Source organism: Anser cygnoides, chromosome 37 (assembly GCF_040182565.1).
Source record: "Anser cygnoides isolate HZ-2024a breed goose chromosome 37, Taihu_goose_T2T_genome, whole genome shotgun sequence".
NCBI classification, from domain to species: domain Eukaryota; kingdom Metazoa; phylum Chordata; class Aves; order Anseriformes; family Anatidae; genus Anser; species Anser cygnoides.
Genome location: NC_089909.1, coordinates 25,254 through 39,276, shown reverse-complemented (window position 1 = coordinate 39,276; position 14,023 = coordinate 25,254). Strand labels below are relative to the sequence as shown.

General features: G+C 53.3%; 1 protein-coding gene across 1 annotated transcript; it reads left to right on the top strand.

Annotated features, from left to right (window-relative positions):
* Positions 1-11,113: 11,113 nt before the first annotated feature.
* On the top strand, positions 11,114-12,049 carry LOC136788450 (olfactory receptor 14A16-like). Its single transcript, XM_066986993.1, has one exon. It carries the CDS (start codon positions 11,114-11,116, stop codon positions 12,047-12,049), a length of 936 nt encoding a protein of 311 aa, XP_066843094.1.
* The last annotated feature ends 1,974 nt before the right edge of the window (positions 12,050-14,023 follow it).

The following is a 14,023-nucleotide window of genomic DNA, read 5'->3' as shown; positions in this document are numbered from 1 at the left end:
TCCCAGCCAAAGACACAGAGGGCTCATTGCAGATGCTCACAGACACCATCCAGCAGCATTTCCATCACCTTAGCAGTGAGCTGTCTTCTGCATCGGGCTCCTAGATAGCAAAGCTGCCTTGGGGGAGCTGTGCCCTTGTGGACGGCAGCCTGCAGCCCAGCAGGACGACCCAGGGAAAGAGAGAGATGTCCTGAAGATGGTGTGTCCTGCAGGGAGGGCCAGCTCACTGCCAGCCCCACACACTGCAGGGCCCAGACCCCACAGGGTTTAGCTGGGACAAAGACGGCAAGGACAGATGGGGAAATATGGTGAACTGTCCCAGTGTTCCTGCCAAGGGAGGCAGGACAGGGACAGGCAGATGGCACTGGGGCATTTCTCCTCCCTGCAGTTGGTCTGCCACTAGTTCTGAGAACCGTGGCCTTGAGAGCAGAAGATTTTCTGGGTGGCAGAGGAGAGCAGGGGGTTGCTGCAGAAAAGGTGCCTGCACTGCTAGCAGGGCAGGGAGTGACTTAATTCCCCCGTCCCTTGGTGTTTCGGGCAGCAGTTCCCTTTCCATCCCTGCCAGGTCTCTGCTGCCTGGGAGCACCTCCTCTCTGCTATCACTCACAGACCCAGTCCCACACTTTGTGTGCTTAGCTCTGCCCTGAAGACACCTCTGGTCCCAGAGTACTTTTCAGGAGCATTTGCATGAGAAAATTCAAAGTACAGAACAATTCACTTCAAGAATCCCTTTCTGTCACCTTCCTCTTGAAGGTTCCCTCATGACATGTTATGGGAGTGCTGTGAAGCTGTGAGCAGCCTGCAACAGGTACCAGCCTCTGGGCACCAGCAGGAATCTGCACTGCCCTTCCCTGCCCTGCTGGGAGGGCTCCTTCCATCCACAGCTTCTCCCTGCTTCTCCCTGGGAAGCTCCCCGGGCAGGCTGAGTGCTGAGCCTGGCAGGCGGCAGAGGCCCTGCCCCAGCACACAGCCCCTGGGGCACAGCAGGGACCCTGCTCTGCACCACAGCCCTGGCCACCCCTGCCTGCACCCCGGCTGCACAGCCTGCAGCCAGCCCTGTAAGAAGGAGCCCTCATGTCCTGTCCCTCTGACAGTTTGGGCAGGTAATCCCTGCTCTAGAGCTTGTATACTCTTCTGCAGTAGAGGAACTATTGAGAGTCCCCCTGAAATAACCCATAGACTGTGGGATTTGCCAGCAAATCTGGAGATGGCACCAGGAACAACAGCTGCCTTGCCCTGCAGCCAGACACTTACCCTGTTCAGGGCTGGGAAGATTTCTCCAACACTGAGCTCTCAGCAGCCCCCCTCCACACTGCCTTTAACATCTCCCTCCCTTCTCTCAGCTGCCCTTGTCCCCTGCAGGCAGTGCCCCCAGCCCTGCTGCGCTGTGCAGAGGAGCTGCTCCTGGGCAGAGCTGTCTCTCTGCAGCGCTGCCCGCTTGCCAGGAGCTCCCCTTGGGCCCAGGAGCCCGGCCCAGCTCAGCAGCACAGGGAGCTCTTGACAAGTCCCTGGGCCTCTGGGGGAATCAACTTTGAAACAGACTGAAGCAATCACTGATGTTCCTTCCCTCTGCTGGTGAAGAAAACTCATTTCCAGCACCATCGTTCCTCATATCAGAAAAAGTATGAGGTCCAAGTATCACCTTTCCATGTCCTGGTTTTAGGCAGAACACCCAGGCAAGGACAGGGAGGGATCTGCCTTCCCCCTGATGAGGGAAGTTTTTCATCTGAGTCAACCAAGGCATCTCTTTCTTTTTTTGCAGTCCAGATGCTAGAAGGGGTTCAGCTGCCTCTCATGCCTCACACAAGCCCACAGGAGCTGGGATTCCTCTTGCCTTTGTGCAGGTGGGCACAAACCAGACATCTGCATGTCTGCTGCGTGTCTCAGCTCCCAGCACATTTAATGGAGGTGGAAGGCAGGAGGGAGATGTTCAGATGCAGACCCCTGGTGACATTGGAGGTGCCAGAGTGACATTTGAGTGACATTTGTGGTGTCAGATTTCTCTTGGTCATAAACAGAGACGATATGAGGAAACTGCTAGCAGCTGTAGCCCAATGGCAAAGAAGTAAAGGCAGGATCTACTCAACCTCTAAAGACTATTGCTTTCAAATCCATTTAAATATGAAACGTAGATGTGAAATATGCCAAGATAAATATGTTTGGGGGATATAGTACCTCAATTTATGTTATTGGAAGGACATGCATTTTTGGAAATATCTATATAAATTTATATTTGCATAGAAGGAACGTCCTCATCTTGCTGGGACATGTCCCAGACCTATGAAAACAATCATAAATCTGCTAGACAAGCTACAAAATTCTGAAAATGAAGACTTCTTACACACCGAGAAGAACAACAACACAACATCTTTTTATTTATTTCACAGAATCACAGAATGGTTGTGCTTAGAAGGGCCCTACAGAGATCATCTAGTCCAACCCCCCTACTCAAGCAGGCTCACCTAGAGCATGTTACACAGGATCGCATCCAGGTGGATTTTGAACATCTCCAAAGAAGGAGACTCCACAGCCTCTCTGGGCAGTCTGTTCCAGTGCTCTGTCACCCAAACTGTAAAGAAGTTCTTCCTCATATGACAATGAAATCTCCTGTCATTCAATTTATACCCATTACCCCTTGTCCTATCACTCACCACCACTGAGAAGAGTTTGGCTCCATCCACTTTACATTGTCCCCTCAAGTATTTATAAAGGTTGATAAGATCCCCTCTCAATTTCCTCTTCTCTAGGCTAAACAGACCCGGCTTGCTTAGTTTTTCCTCACAGGACAGTTGCTCCAATACCTTAATCATCTTTGTGGCTCTACACTGGACCCTCTCCAGAAGTTCTAAGTCCCTCTTGTACTGGGGAGCCCAGAACTGGACACAGTACTCCACGTGTGGCCTCACCAGGGCTGAGCAGAAGAGGAGGATCACCTCTTTCAAACTGCTGTCCACACTCCTGATGCAGGCTAGGATCCCATTGGCCTTCTTGGCCACAAGGGCACATTGCTGGCTCATGGCTAACTTCTCCACCACGACTCCCAGGTCCCCTTCTGCAGAGCTTCACTCCAGCAGGTCAGCCCCCAACCTGTACTGGTGCCTGGGGATGTTCCTCCCCAGGTGCAGAACCCTGCATTTGCCCTTGTTGAACCTCATGAGGTTCCTCTCTGCCCAACTCTCCAGCCTGTCCAGGTCCTTGTGAGTGGCCGCACAGGCCTCTGATGTGTCAGCCACTTTGACAAGCTTTGTATTGTCCACAAACTTGCTTAGGGTGCGCTCTGTCCCTTCATCTAGATCACTGATGAATAAGTTGGATGGCACTGGACCCAGTACTGACCCCTGGGAGACACCACGAGCCACAGACCTCCAACTAGACTTGACACCGTTGAGCACAACACAGAGCTCTGCCATCCAGCCAGTTCTTGATCCACCCCACTGTGCACTCATGGATCGCACAGTTCCGGAGCTTGCCCAGGAGGATGTTATGGGAGACAGTGTCAAAAGACTTGCTGAAGTCAAGGTAGACAACATCCACTGCTCTCTCCTCATCCATCCATCCATCCATCCATCCATCCATCCATCCATCCATCCATCCATCCAGTCATCTCATCGTAGAAGGCTACCAGGTGGGTTAAACCCAACTTCCCCTTGATGAATCCATGGTGACTGCTTCTGATCACCTTCTTTTCCTCCATGTGCTTAGAGATGGCCTCAGGGATGAGCTGCTCCATCACTTTTCCAGGGGTGGAGGTGAGGATGACTGGCCTGTAGTTGCCTGGGTCTTCCTTCTTGCCCTCCTTGAAGACTGGAGTAATGTTGGCTTTCTTCCAGTCCTCAAGCACCTCTCCTGTCCTCCAAGACATTTTGAACATGATAGAGAGTGGCTTAGCAATAACGCCTGCCAGTTTCCTCAGCACTCTCAGGTGCATCCCATTGGGGCCCATAGGTTTGTGGGTGTCTACCTTGCCTAAATAACGTCTAAGCCAATCCCCTTCAACATGGGGAAAGTCTTCTTCCCTCCAGGTTTTCCCTCTTGTTTCCAGGCTCAGTGGTGCTTGGGTTCTAGCCTTAGCATTGAAGACCAAAGCAACGAAGGCATTCAGTATCTCCACCTTCTCTGTATCCGCCATCACCAAGGTACCCACCTCCTTTACCTAACCACTCATATTTTCCTCAGTCTTCCTTTTGCTGCTGATGTATTTGAAGAAGCTCTTCCTGTTATCCTTGATGTCTCTCACTAAATGTAATTCTCACTGGGCCTTGGCCTTCCTCATTGCATCCCTGCATTCTCTGATAATGTTCTTAAATTCCACCCAAGTCATCTGTTCCTTCTTCCATATCATGTACGTTTTCTTCTTCTGTTTAAGTTTTCCCAAGAGCTCTTTGCCCATCCACGCAGTTCTCCTGATCCCTTCCTCGAATTCTTTCTTGTAAGGATGCACCAACCCTGAGCTTGGAGGAAGTGGTGCTTGAACCATCATCCAGCTCTCACCATCAGCACCACCATCAGCACTACCATACGCCAGCTCTCCTGGACACCCTTTCCCCTCAGGCCCTGGCCCAAAGGATTCTTCCAATTAGGTCCCCGAAGAGGTCAAAGTTGAAACCTCTTGAAACCTCTTGAAATCCAGGGTTGCAGTCCTCCTTTTGCCCTGATTCCTTCTCCCAGGATCTTGAACTCCAGCATATCATGATCACTGCAGTCAAGACTGCTCTCAACCTTCACGTTCCCAACTAGACCATCTCTGTTTGTTAGTGCCAGGTCCAGCAGCGCCCTTCTTGTTGGCTTACTTTCCTGCTGCGTCAAGAAGTTATCTGCCATGGTCTGCAGCAACCTCCTGGACCATTTATTCTGAGCTGTGTTGTCTCCCCAGCAAATATCTGGGTGGTTAAAGTTCCCCATAAGAAGCAGGGCCTGTGAACGTGAGGCAACTTGCAGCTGCCTGTAGAAGGCCTCATCCACTTCCTCTTCCTGATCCGGTGGCCTGTAGTAAAACACCCACCACACTGTCACCCCTCTTGGCCTGCCCTTTGATCCTCACCCATAGGCTCTCAACTTGCACTTTGTCCCCCCCTAGGCAGAGCTGCATACATTCCAGTTGCTCACTGACATAAAGAGCAACTCCACCACCTCGCCCTCCTGGCCTGTCCTCACTAAAATCACAAAGCTTTCCATGGCCACATTCTGGTCATGGGAGATGTCCCGCCATGTCTCAGTCATTGCAACGAGATCATAACAGATTTACAGATTTACAGATTTACAGATTTTTCTAGGTTGGAAGAGACCTCAAGATCATCGAGTCCAACCTCCGACCTAACACTAAGTACTCCACTAAACCATGTCCCTAAGCTCTACATCTAAACGTCTTTTAAAGACCTCCAGGGATGGTGACTCCACCACCTCCCTGGGCAGCCCGTTCCAATGCTTAATAACCCTTTCGGTAAAGAAGTACTTCCTAACATCCAACCTAAAACTCCCTTGGCGCAACTTTAGCCCATTCCCCCTCGTCCTGTCACCAGGCACGTGGGAGAATAGACCAACCCCCACCTCTCTACAGCCTCCTTTCAGGTAACTGTAGAGAGCGATGAGGTCGCCCCTGAGCCTCCTCTTCTCCAGGCTGAACAAGCCCAGCTCCCTCAGCCGCTCCTCGTAAGACTTGTTCTCCAGACCCCGCACAAGCTTGGTCGCCCTTCTCTGGACTCGCTCGAGCACGTCCATGTCCTTCCTGTAGCGAGGGGCCCAAAACTGAACACAGTACTCGAGGTGCGGCCTCACCAGAGCCGAGTACAGGGGCACAATCACTTCCCTCGACCTGCTGGCCACACTGCTTCTTATACAGGCCAGGATGCCGTTGGCCTTCTTGGCCACCTGGGCACACTGCTGGCTCATATTCAGCCGACTATCCACCAATACTCCCAGGTCCTTCTCGGCCAGGCAGCTTTCCAGCCACTCATCTCCCAGCCTGTAGCTCTGCTTGGGGTTGTTGCAGCCCAGGTGCAGGACCCGGCACTTGGCCTTGTTGAACTTCATGCAGTTGACCTCAGCCCATCGCTCCAGCCTATCCAGATCCTCCTGCAGAGCCTTCCTGCCCTCGAGCAGATCGACACACGCACTTAGCTTGGTGTCATCTGCAAACTTACTGAGGGTGCACTGGACGCCCTCATCCAGATCATCAATAAAGATATTAAAGAGTACCGGCCCCAGTACCGAGCCCTGGGGGACTCCACTAGTGACCGGCCTCCAACCAGATTTGACTCCATTCACCACAACTCTCTGGGCCCGGCCATCCAGCCAGTTTCTAACCCAGCGAAGCGTACGCCAGTCCAAGCCCCGAGCAGCCAGTTTCTCGAGGAGAATGTTGTGGGGAATGGTGTCAAAAGCCTTACTGAGGTCAAGGTAGACCACGTCCACAGCCTTTCCCTCATCCACCAAGCGCGTCACTTGGTCATAGAAGGAGATCAGGTTCGTCAAGCAGGACCTGCCTTTCATAAACCCATGCTGACTGGGCCTGATCTCCTGCTTGCCCTGCAAGTGCCGCGTGATGACCCTCAAGATAATCTGCTCCATGAGCTTCCCCGGCACTGAGGTCAAACTGACAGGCCTATAGTTCCCCGGGTCTGCCCTGCGGCCCTTCTTATAGATAGGCGTCACATTGGCTAGCCGCCAGTCAACCGGGACCTCCCCCGATAGCCAGGACTGCCGATAAATGATGGAAAGCGGCTCGGCCAGCTCCTCCGCCAGTTCTCTCAGTACCCTCGGGTGGATCCCATCCGGCCCCATCGACTTGCGCACATCCAAGCTCCGTAGCAGGTCGCCAACCATTTCCTCATGGATAGCGAAGGCCACATCCAGCTCCCCATCCCCTTCCACCAGCTCAGGGCACTGGGTGTCCGGAGAACAACCGGTATTGCCGCTAAAGACTGAGGCAAAGGCGGCATTAAGCACCTCAGCCTTTTCCTCATCCTTAGTAACTAGGTTTCCCCTCGCATCCAGTAAAGGATGGAGATTCTCCCTAGTCCTCCGTTTCGCGTTGATGTATTTGTAAAAGGATTTTTTGTTGTCTTTAACGGCAGTAGCCAGGTTGAGCTCCAGATGAGCTTTGGCCTTTCTAATTTTCTCCCTGCACAGCCTCGCTACATCCTTGTAGTCCTCCTCAGTGGCCCGCCCTTTTTTCCAAAGATTATAAACCCTCTTTTTTCTGCTAAGCTCCAGCCGCAACTCTCTGTTGAGCCAGGCCGGTCTTCTTCCACGCCGGCTCATCTTTGGGCACGTGGGGACGGACCGCTCCTGTGCCATCACGATTTCCTTCTTGAGGAGCGCCCAGCCTTCCTGGACTCCTCTGCCCTTCAGAACCGCCTCCCAAGGGACTCGGCCAACCAGCGTCCTGAGCAGCTCAAAGTCAGCCCTCCGGAAGTCCAAGACAGCAGTTTTACTGGTCCCCTTCCTGGCTTCGCCAAGAATAGAGAACTCTACCATTTCGTGGTCACTCTGCCCCAGACAGCTTCCGACCACCACATCTCCCACCAGTCCTTCTCTGTTTGTGAAGAGAAGGTCTAGCGGGGCACCACCCCTGGTAGGTTCACTGACCAGCTGCGTCAGGAAGCTATCTCCCACGCTCTCCAGAAACCTCCTAGACTGCTTTCTCTGTGCCGTGTTGTGTTTCCAGGATATGTCCGGGAAGTTGAAGTCCCCCACGAGGACAAGCGCCGACGATTTTGCAACTTCTGTCAGTTGCCTATAAAACTCCTCATCCGTCTCCTCATCCTGGTTCGGCGGTCTATAACAGACCCCCACCAGGATGCTAGCCTTGCCGGCCTTCCCGCGGATCCTAACCCACAGGGATTCAACCTTATCATTCCCAGCCTGGAGTTCTACAACATCAAAAGATTCTCTAATGTAGAGAGCCACGCCACCACCCCTTCTGTGCTGCCTGTCCCTCCTGAAGAGCAGATAGCCAGGCATTGCAGCACTCCAGTCGTGGGAGCGGTCCCACCACGTCTCCGTGATGGCAACCAAGTCGTAGCCTGCCTGCTGCACAATGGCTTCCAGCTCCTCCTGTTTGTTACCCATGCTGCGTGCATTAGTGTAGATGCACTTCAGCTGGGCCATCGCCTTCTTCCCCGGCCTAGCCATTGTTTCCCCCGGCACAGCTCCGACAAGCCTTGTTTGAGCCCCGTCCCCCTTCTTACCTAGTTTAAAGCTCTCTCTATGAGCCCCGCCAGCTCCTGCTGGCACACTAACCCTGCAACCGCACACACACCTCCAGCTCCCCTTGTTTATTCCCCATGCTGTGTGCATTTACATAGAGGTGTTTGAGTTGGGCTCCTAATGTGTCTGCCTTTCTGGATGGGGCAACTTTAACTCGTCCATGTGGGCCTGTGGGAGCTCTCCTGTTAAGCTCTGTTCCCTCTCTAGGCTCTGGGCATCCTTTGCTGGCTCTGGTGTTCAGCTGGCGTGAGTGGGATGGCATGTCATCCCGTACCTTATCCCCAGCATCCCTGATGATCTCCCCCTCCCCCATCGACACAAACTGGAGTCAAAGGCAGCCTACTGCTATGTCACAATTAATATCCCTAAAACATTTTTCTCCAGCAGCATGCAGGCCACAGTTTGCTTTAATTTGGAGGGGAGTCCAGTCCACCTGAAATCAGCTGCCTCAGGGGTGGAAACACAGCCCTACCATTTGCCATGGACTGATTCAGACCGCCCTGGAACTGGGGGAAACTCCTGAACACCAGCAGTACGTTGATGGCATCATTATGTGGGGTTAGAAAGCAGAGGCTGTTCTTGAGAAAGGGAAGAACATGTACCAAATCCTTCTGAAATACGATTTTGCACTGAAAAAGAAATAAGAGACTGGCACACTGGATCCTGATGCAGGCTGGCCATGGTCAAGGGGGCCACTGCAGAGGCATGGGCTGGGCATCGTTCAGCACGGTGGTGAGCAATTGCATTGTGCATCCTCGCTTTGTACATATTATTATCGTCATCATCATTATTCTCTCTTCTTTTTCTGTCCCATCAAACTGTCCTTATCTCAACACGTGAGCTTTTGGGGGGTGAGGGTGAGCTGTGTGGTGCTGAGCTGCCTGCCAGGTTAAAGCACAACATGCTTGACAACCAGACTCTAACAGCACAAATCACACTTCTAAAATGCATCTCTCCCATGTTCAGAGAGGAGCAGTCGGTGATGACTTCAGTCTGCTTCAAACACCACACCCCAGGAGAGACCCTGCTGCCTTCAGGAGCTGTCAGCCCTGAGGCCTTGGGGACACCTCGAGGGAGCCCAACGAGTGATGTTATGGTGAGGTGCTGTGCTGCTGAGCTGGGCTGGGCTCCTGGGCCCAAGGGGAGCTCCTGGCAAGCGGGCAGCGCTGCAGAGAGACAGCTCTGCCCAGGAGCAGCTCCTCTGCACAGCGCAGCAGGGCTGGGGGCTCTGACCGCAGGTGGCACAGGGAGAGGAGAAAAGGAGAGAGGGCTTGGAGGCAGTGAGGAGCGCAACAACAGAGGGCAGCTTGTGGCAGGACTGATCTGCAGGCTGTTGGCACCGTGAGTCTCTGGCATGAGGGCAATGCACATGCAGTTCCCAGCGAGGTCTCCTAAAGCTGGCATATCTGATGACTGATATCATCTTCTGGATAGTTCTCTCTGTTACTCCAGCAGAGTGGAAGATGCTTCAGAAAATGGAATTTATGACCTGATTTGTTCAAAAGGAACACCAAGGCAGGGACTACTTGAAGGGTATGGCTGCATTCTGTAGCTTTCAGATTCCTGCAGTGGAGGGGAGGCAGGGATGGGGTCTGTGAGTATGGACAGAGAGGAGAAATGGGGACACAGAACCAGCTCCCAGCAGGGACATGGGCACGCAGCAGGGACATGGGCAGGTGGTGAGAGGGAGCTACTGCCAGAAATGCTGTGCAAGGGAGGGCTCAGGCACCTCCCTGCCATCCCCTGCAGGGCAGGCACCTTCCCTGGGACACCCCTTGATCTCCTCTCCCACCAGCAGATCCTCTGCCCTCAAGCCGCCGATGTCCCCAGCAGGAGCTGCCTCCTCTGCAGGCAGAGCTGCAGCAGAGGAGGGTCTGCTGAGTGTCTGTCCCACCTTGGCCTTGCCTTCTGTGGCAGCAGCACGCTGGCCTTCCTCCTGGCTTCTCCACCTGGCCGTGCTGCTGCTGTTCTTGTTTCCAGGTGGCAGGGGATGGGGCTTTCAGATGCAGATGGAGTGAGCCCTCGGTGTGCTTGGCTGGTAGGGGGGTACAGGGACAGGGTGAGGGGTCTGGAGATGTGCCCTTTGAACCTGGATTCCTTTACTCCCAGCATTGTCACGGTTTTGTAGGCACTGGAACAGGCACCACAGGGAAGTGGTCACAGCACTGAGGCTGCCAGAATTCAACAAACATTTGGACAACCCCCTCAGGCATATGGACCAGTTTTTGGGTGTTCATGTACCGATTCAGGGGTGGGATTTGGTTATCCTTGTGGGTCCTTTCCATGTCAGGATATTCTATGAATCTGTGCCTCTATGAACCTCTGAGTGCAATTGTCCTGCACCACAAAGTGTTGCCAGCACAGGTCAAATGAGACCAGCCATGGCTGTCCTCTCTAAAGGACACTCTGCACTGAAGGCTCCATCCCCTTGTGTCTGAGGATCCACAAGGTTTCACTTGAAATGCCCAGGATTTATGCTTTAGAAAAAGTCCTCAGGATGAGGTGGGCAGCTAGACAGAAAAAAAAAAAATAAATCCTCACAGCCCTGATGTGCAGTTGGGTGAATTATGAGTAACAATATGGAAAAGTTCTTTATTATCAGGTGATTGAATCTGAGATTACCCCACGTTCCTCTTTACCTCTGACTGTGGGGCAAGACTGACTCCTGCATTGCCCACAGCAGAATCCCTGCTCCCAGGGACACCCTCAGGCAGCATCAAGCAGAGCACATGAAAGCAACCTGCTAAATATCTGCCTGAAAGGGGAAAATTGTTTTCAGGGGAGTTATATGAGAAATGGAACAAGTTTTTCTCAGGTATGTCTTCTTGTTTATTAAAGCTTTTTTTTTTTTTTTCCCCAGGTATGTTGACTTTATTAATGTTTTTTCCTCCTTGGGAAGAACCCCATGCCCAACATCAGCTCAGTGAGCGAGTTCCTCCTCCTGCCATTCGCAGATACACGCGAGCTGCAGCTCCTGCACTTCGGGCTCTTCCTAAGCATCTATATGGCTGCATTCCTGGGCAACAGCCTCATCCTCACAGCCGTAGCCTGCGACCACCGCCTCCACACCCCCATGTACTTCTTCCTCCTCAACCTCGCCCTCCTCGACCTGGGCACTATTACCACCACTGTCCCCAAAGCCATGGCCAATTCCCTCTGGGACAACAGGGCCATCTCCTATGAAGGATGTGCTGCCCAGGTCTTCTTTTTATTCTTCTTGCTTGGAGCAGAGTATTTCCTCCTCACTGTCATGGCATACGACCGCTACATTGCCATCTGCAAACCCCTGCACTACGGGAGTCTCCTGGGCAGCAGAGTTTGTGCCCAGATGGCAGCAGCTGCCTGGGGCAGTGGCTTTCTCAATGCTGTCCTGCACACGGCCAATACATTTTCCCTGCCCCTCTGCCAAGGCAATGCTGTGGACCAGTTCTTCTGTGAAATCCCCCAGATCCTCAAGCTCACTTGTTCACATGCCTACCTCAGGGAAGTTGGACTACTCGTCTTTAGTCTTTCTTTAACATTTGGTTGTTTTGTTTTCATTGTGGTGTCCTATGTGCAAATCTTCAAGGCCGTGCTGAGGATGCCCTCTGAGCAGGGCCGGCACAAAGCCTTTTCCATGTGCCTCCCTCACCTGGCCGTGGTCTCCCTCTTTGTGAGCACTGGCTTCTTTGCCTACCTGAAGCCACCCTCTATCTCCTCCCCATCCATGGACCTGCTGGTGTCATTTCTGTACTCGGTGGTGCCTCCAGCAGTGAACCCCCTCATCTATAGCATGAGGAACCAGGAACTGAAGAATGCAGTAAGGAAACTATTTGCATACATGCTTCTTCAGCATTGGTAATATGCCCAACATGTTAACAGTAGTAGCAGGGTTTCTCACAAAATGTTAGGAAAATATTTTGAAATTGTCTTTATTATTACTTTTTCCAACATGTGATAGTATTATTTTTATTTAAAGAAGTTTCTTCTTATCCTCCTACCTGTTGATTTTTGTTTTGACCCAGTCGTCTGTGGTACTTTAAGAACCAATCTTCCTGTGCAGAGAAAGTCAATAAAGAAGCCATGAGAGATTCACTGGTCTCAGGGCCTGTCTCTTCCCATCTCCTCTGCAGCAGGGGGAGCAACTCCAGCATGGAGGAGGGGCTCAGGGCCAAGAGCCCAGCTGCCACATTAGAAGAAGGTGGCCTTTGGGGCTGCCCCTCACTACTCGGTGGGGCAGTCTGCAGCTTCACTGACCTCCATTTCCTGTGGTATGGCTAGCCCCAGTCTGGGGGCTTCTGGGGAGGCCCAGAGCCTCCCTTGTCCCAGCAGCTGGGGTGCCTTGCGAGGGGCTGGGACTGTGGTGGCCGTGCCCAGAGCCCTGCAGCAGCCTGCGGTGGGCACTGCCCTGGGGCCAGCCCAGCCTGGGCTGCTGGGCTGGGCTGGGCTGGGCTGGGGAGAGGGCAGGGAGGTGGGGAGAGGTGGGCAGGGGTTGGGCTGGGCTGGGCAGTGCCTGGCAGAGGGCAACAGCAGCTTCAGGGAGTGGTGGGAGCATGCAGGGGAGGGCTCCCAGCAGGGCTTGGTGCTGCAGAGCCAGGGCTGGGGAAGGGGAGAGGAGGCCGCTCTGGGCCCTTGTTGGCCTGGGCAGAGCAGGAAGGGGGCCCAGGGCATTCGTCCCCTCACCGCAGCCTGTCAGGACCTGCAAGGCGGTCATGGAGTGTCCAGGGCCAGGCTCTGCCCCTTGGCCACGAGCCCTGCCTGCCCTCCTCCTGCCACGCTCTGTGGCTGCAGCAGAGGGGACCCCCAGCCAGCCCCTGCATGGGGCTCTGCCAAGCACGTCGCCCCAGCCCTCTCCAGCACCCTCCTTGCTGCTCTCTGATGCATGCCAGGACCTCCCAGTGCGTGCAGGCCAGCACATCTGCTGAGGCCCAGTGCGGCTGCTGCAGGGGCAGGGAGCTCAGCAGCGTCTTTGCAGCCCCCATCCCTGAGCCTGCCTCTCCCCTTGCCCTCAGCCCTGGCATTGTCTCTGCTGGCAGGAGTGCTCTTGGCATGTGCATCCTGGCCTCCCCTCGCCTGCGCACAGCTGCTGCCCACTCAGGCTGCTGGCACAAATGTGTGCTCACAAGGAGCACCACCCCTTGGGCTGCTTCTCCTGGCCTCCCCCACCCCACTGCCTTGACTCCTTGTCTCTGCTGGGCCCCACCTTCCACACCCACATGTGTCCCTTAGCTGTCAGCTCCATCTCCCCTGCCCCACAGAACGACAAAGATGGGGTGGGACGTATTACCGTTATGTGTGGAAGTGTTTTTGTAATCCGCGTTGGTGATGGCACAAAAAGACAGTTCCTTCACCAGTGACCTACATCCTTCTTCAGGTGAATTTTCAGGATCTATATTCATCACAGGAGAAGAAATACTGATGGTCACCTGTACTTGCATTGTCATCGCTTTGTCCATCATGGTGTACTCCCTCATCTTCCAGGTACTTCCACCCATCTCGAATAAACAATCCCTGTTGAATGTCCCCTTTCCAGCTGCCTGTCTGGACCTATGCACTTCCCATGGTTCTCCTGGTTTGCCCTCCCCTTACTCTGATCATTCAGATCGCTCTCACTGCCCCAGTTGCTGCTTTGAGCTTCATTGAGTTCAAGCTTGCCCATCTATTAGCAGTCTGCCTAATTGTTTCTGTAGCAAGCTCCTCATCATTTATCATTGAATTAGGATCATACGGAATAATACTTATCTTAATACTTATAATTTCCTATCAATCAGGATAAAAAGCTTAATTCACAGTCATCCTTTGGGGAAGGTAAACCTCACTGGAGACATTCAAAATG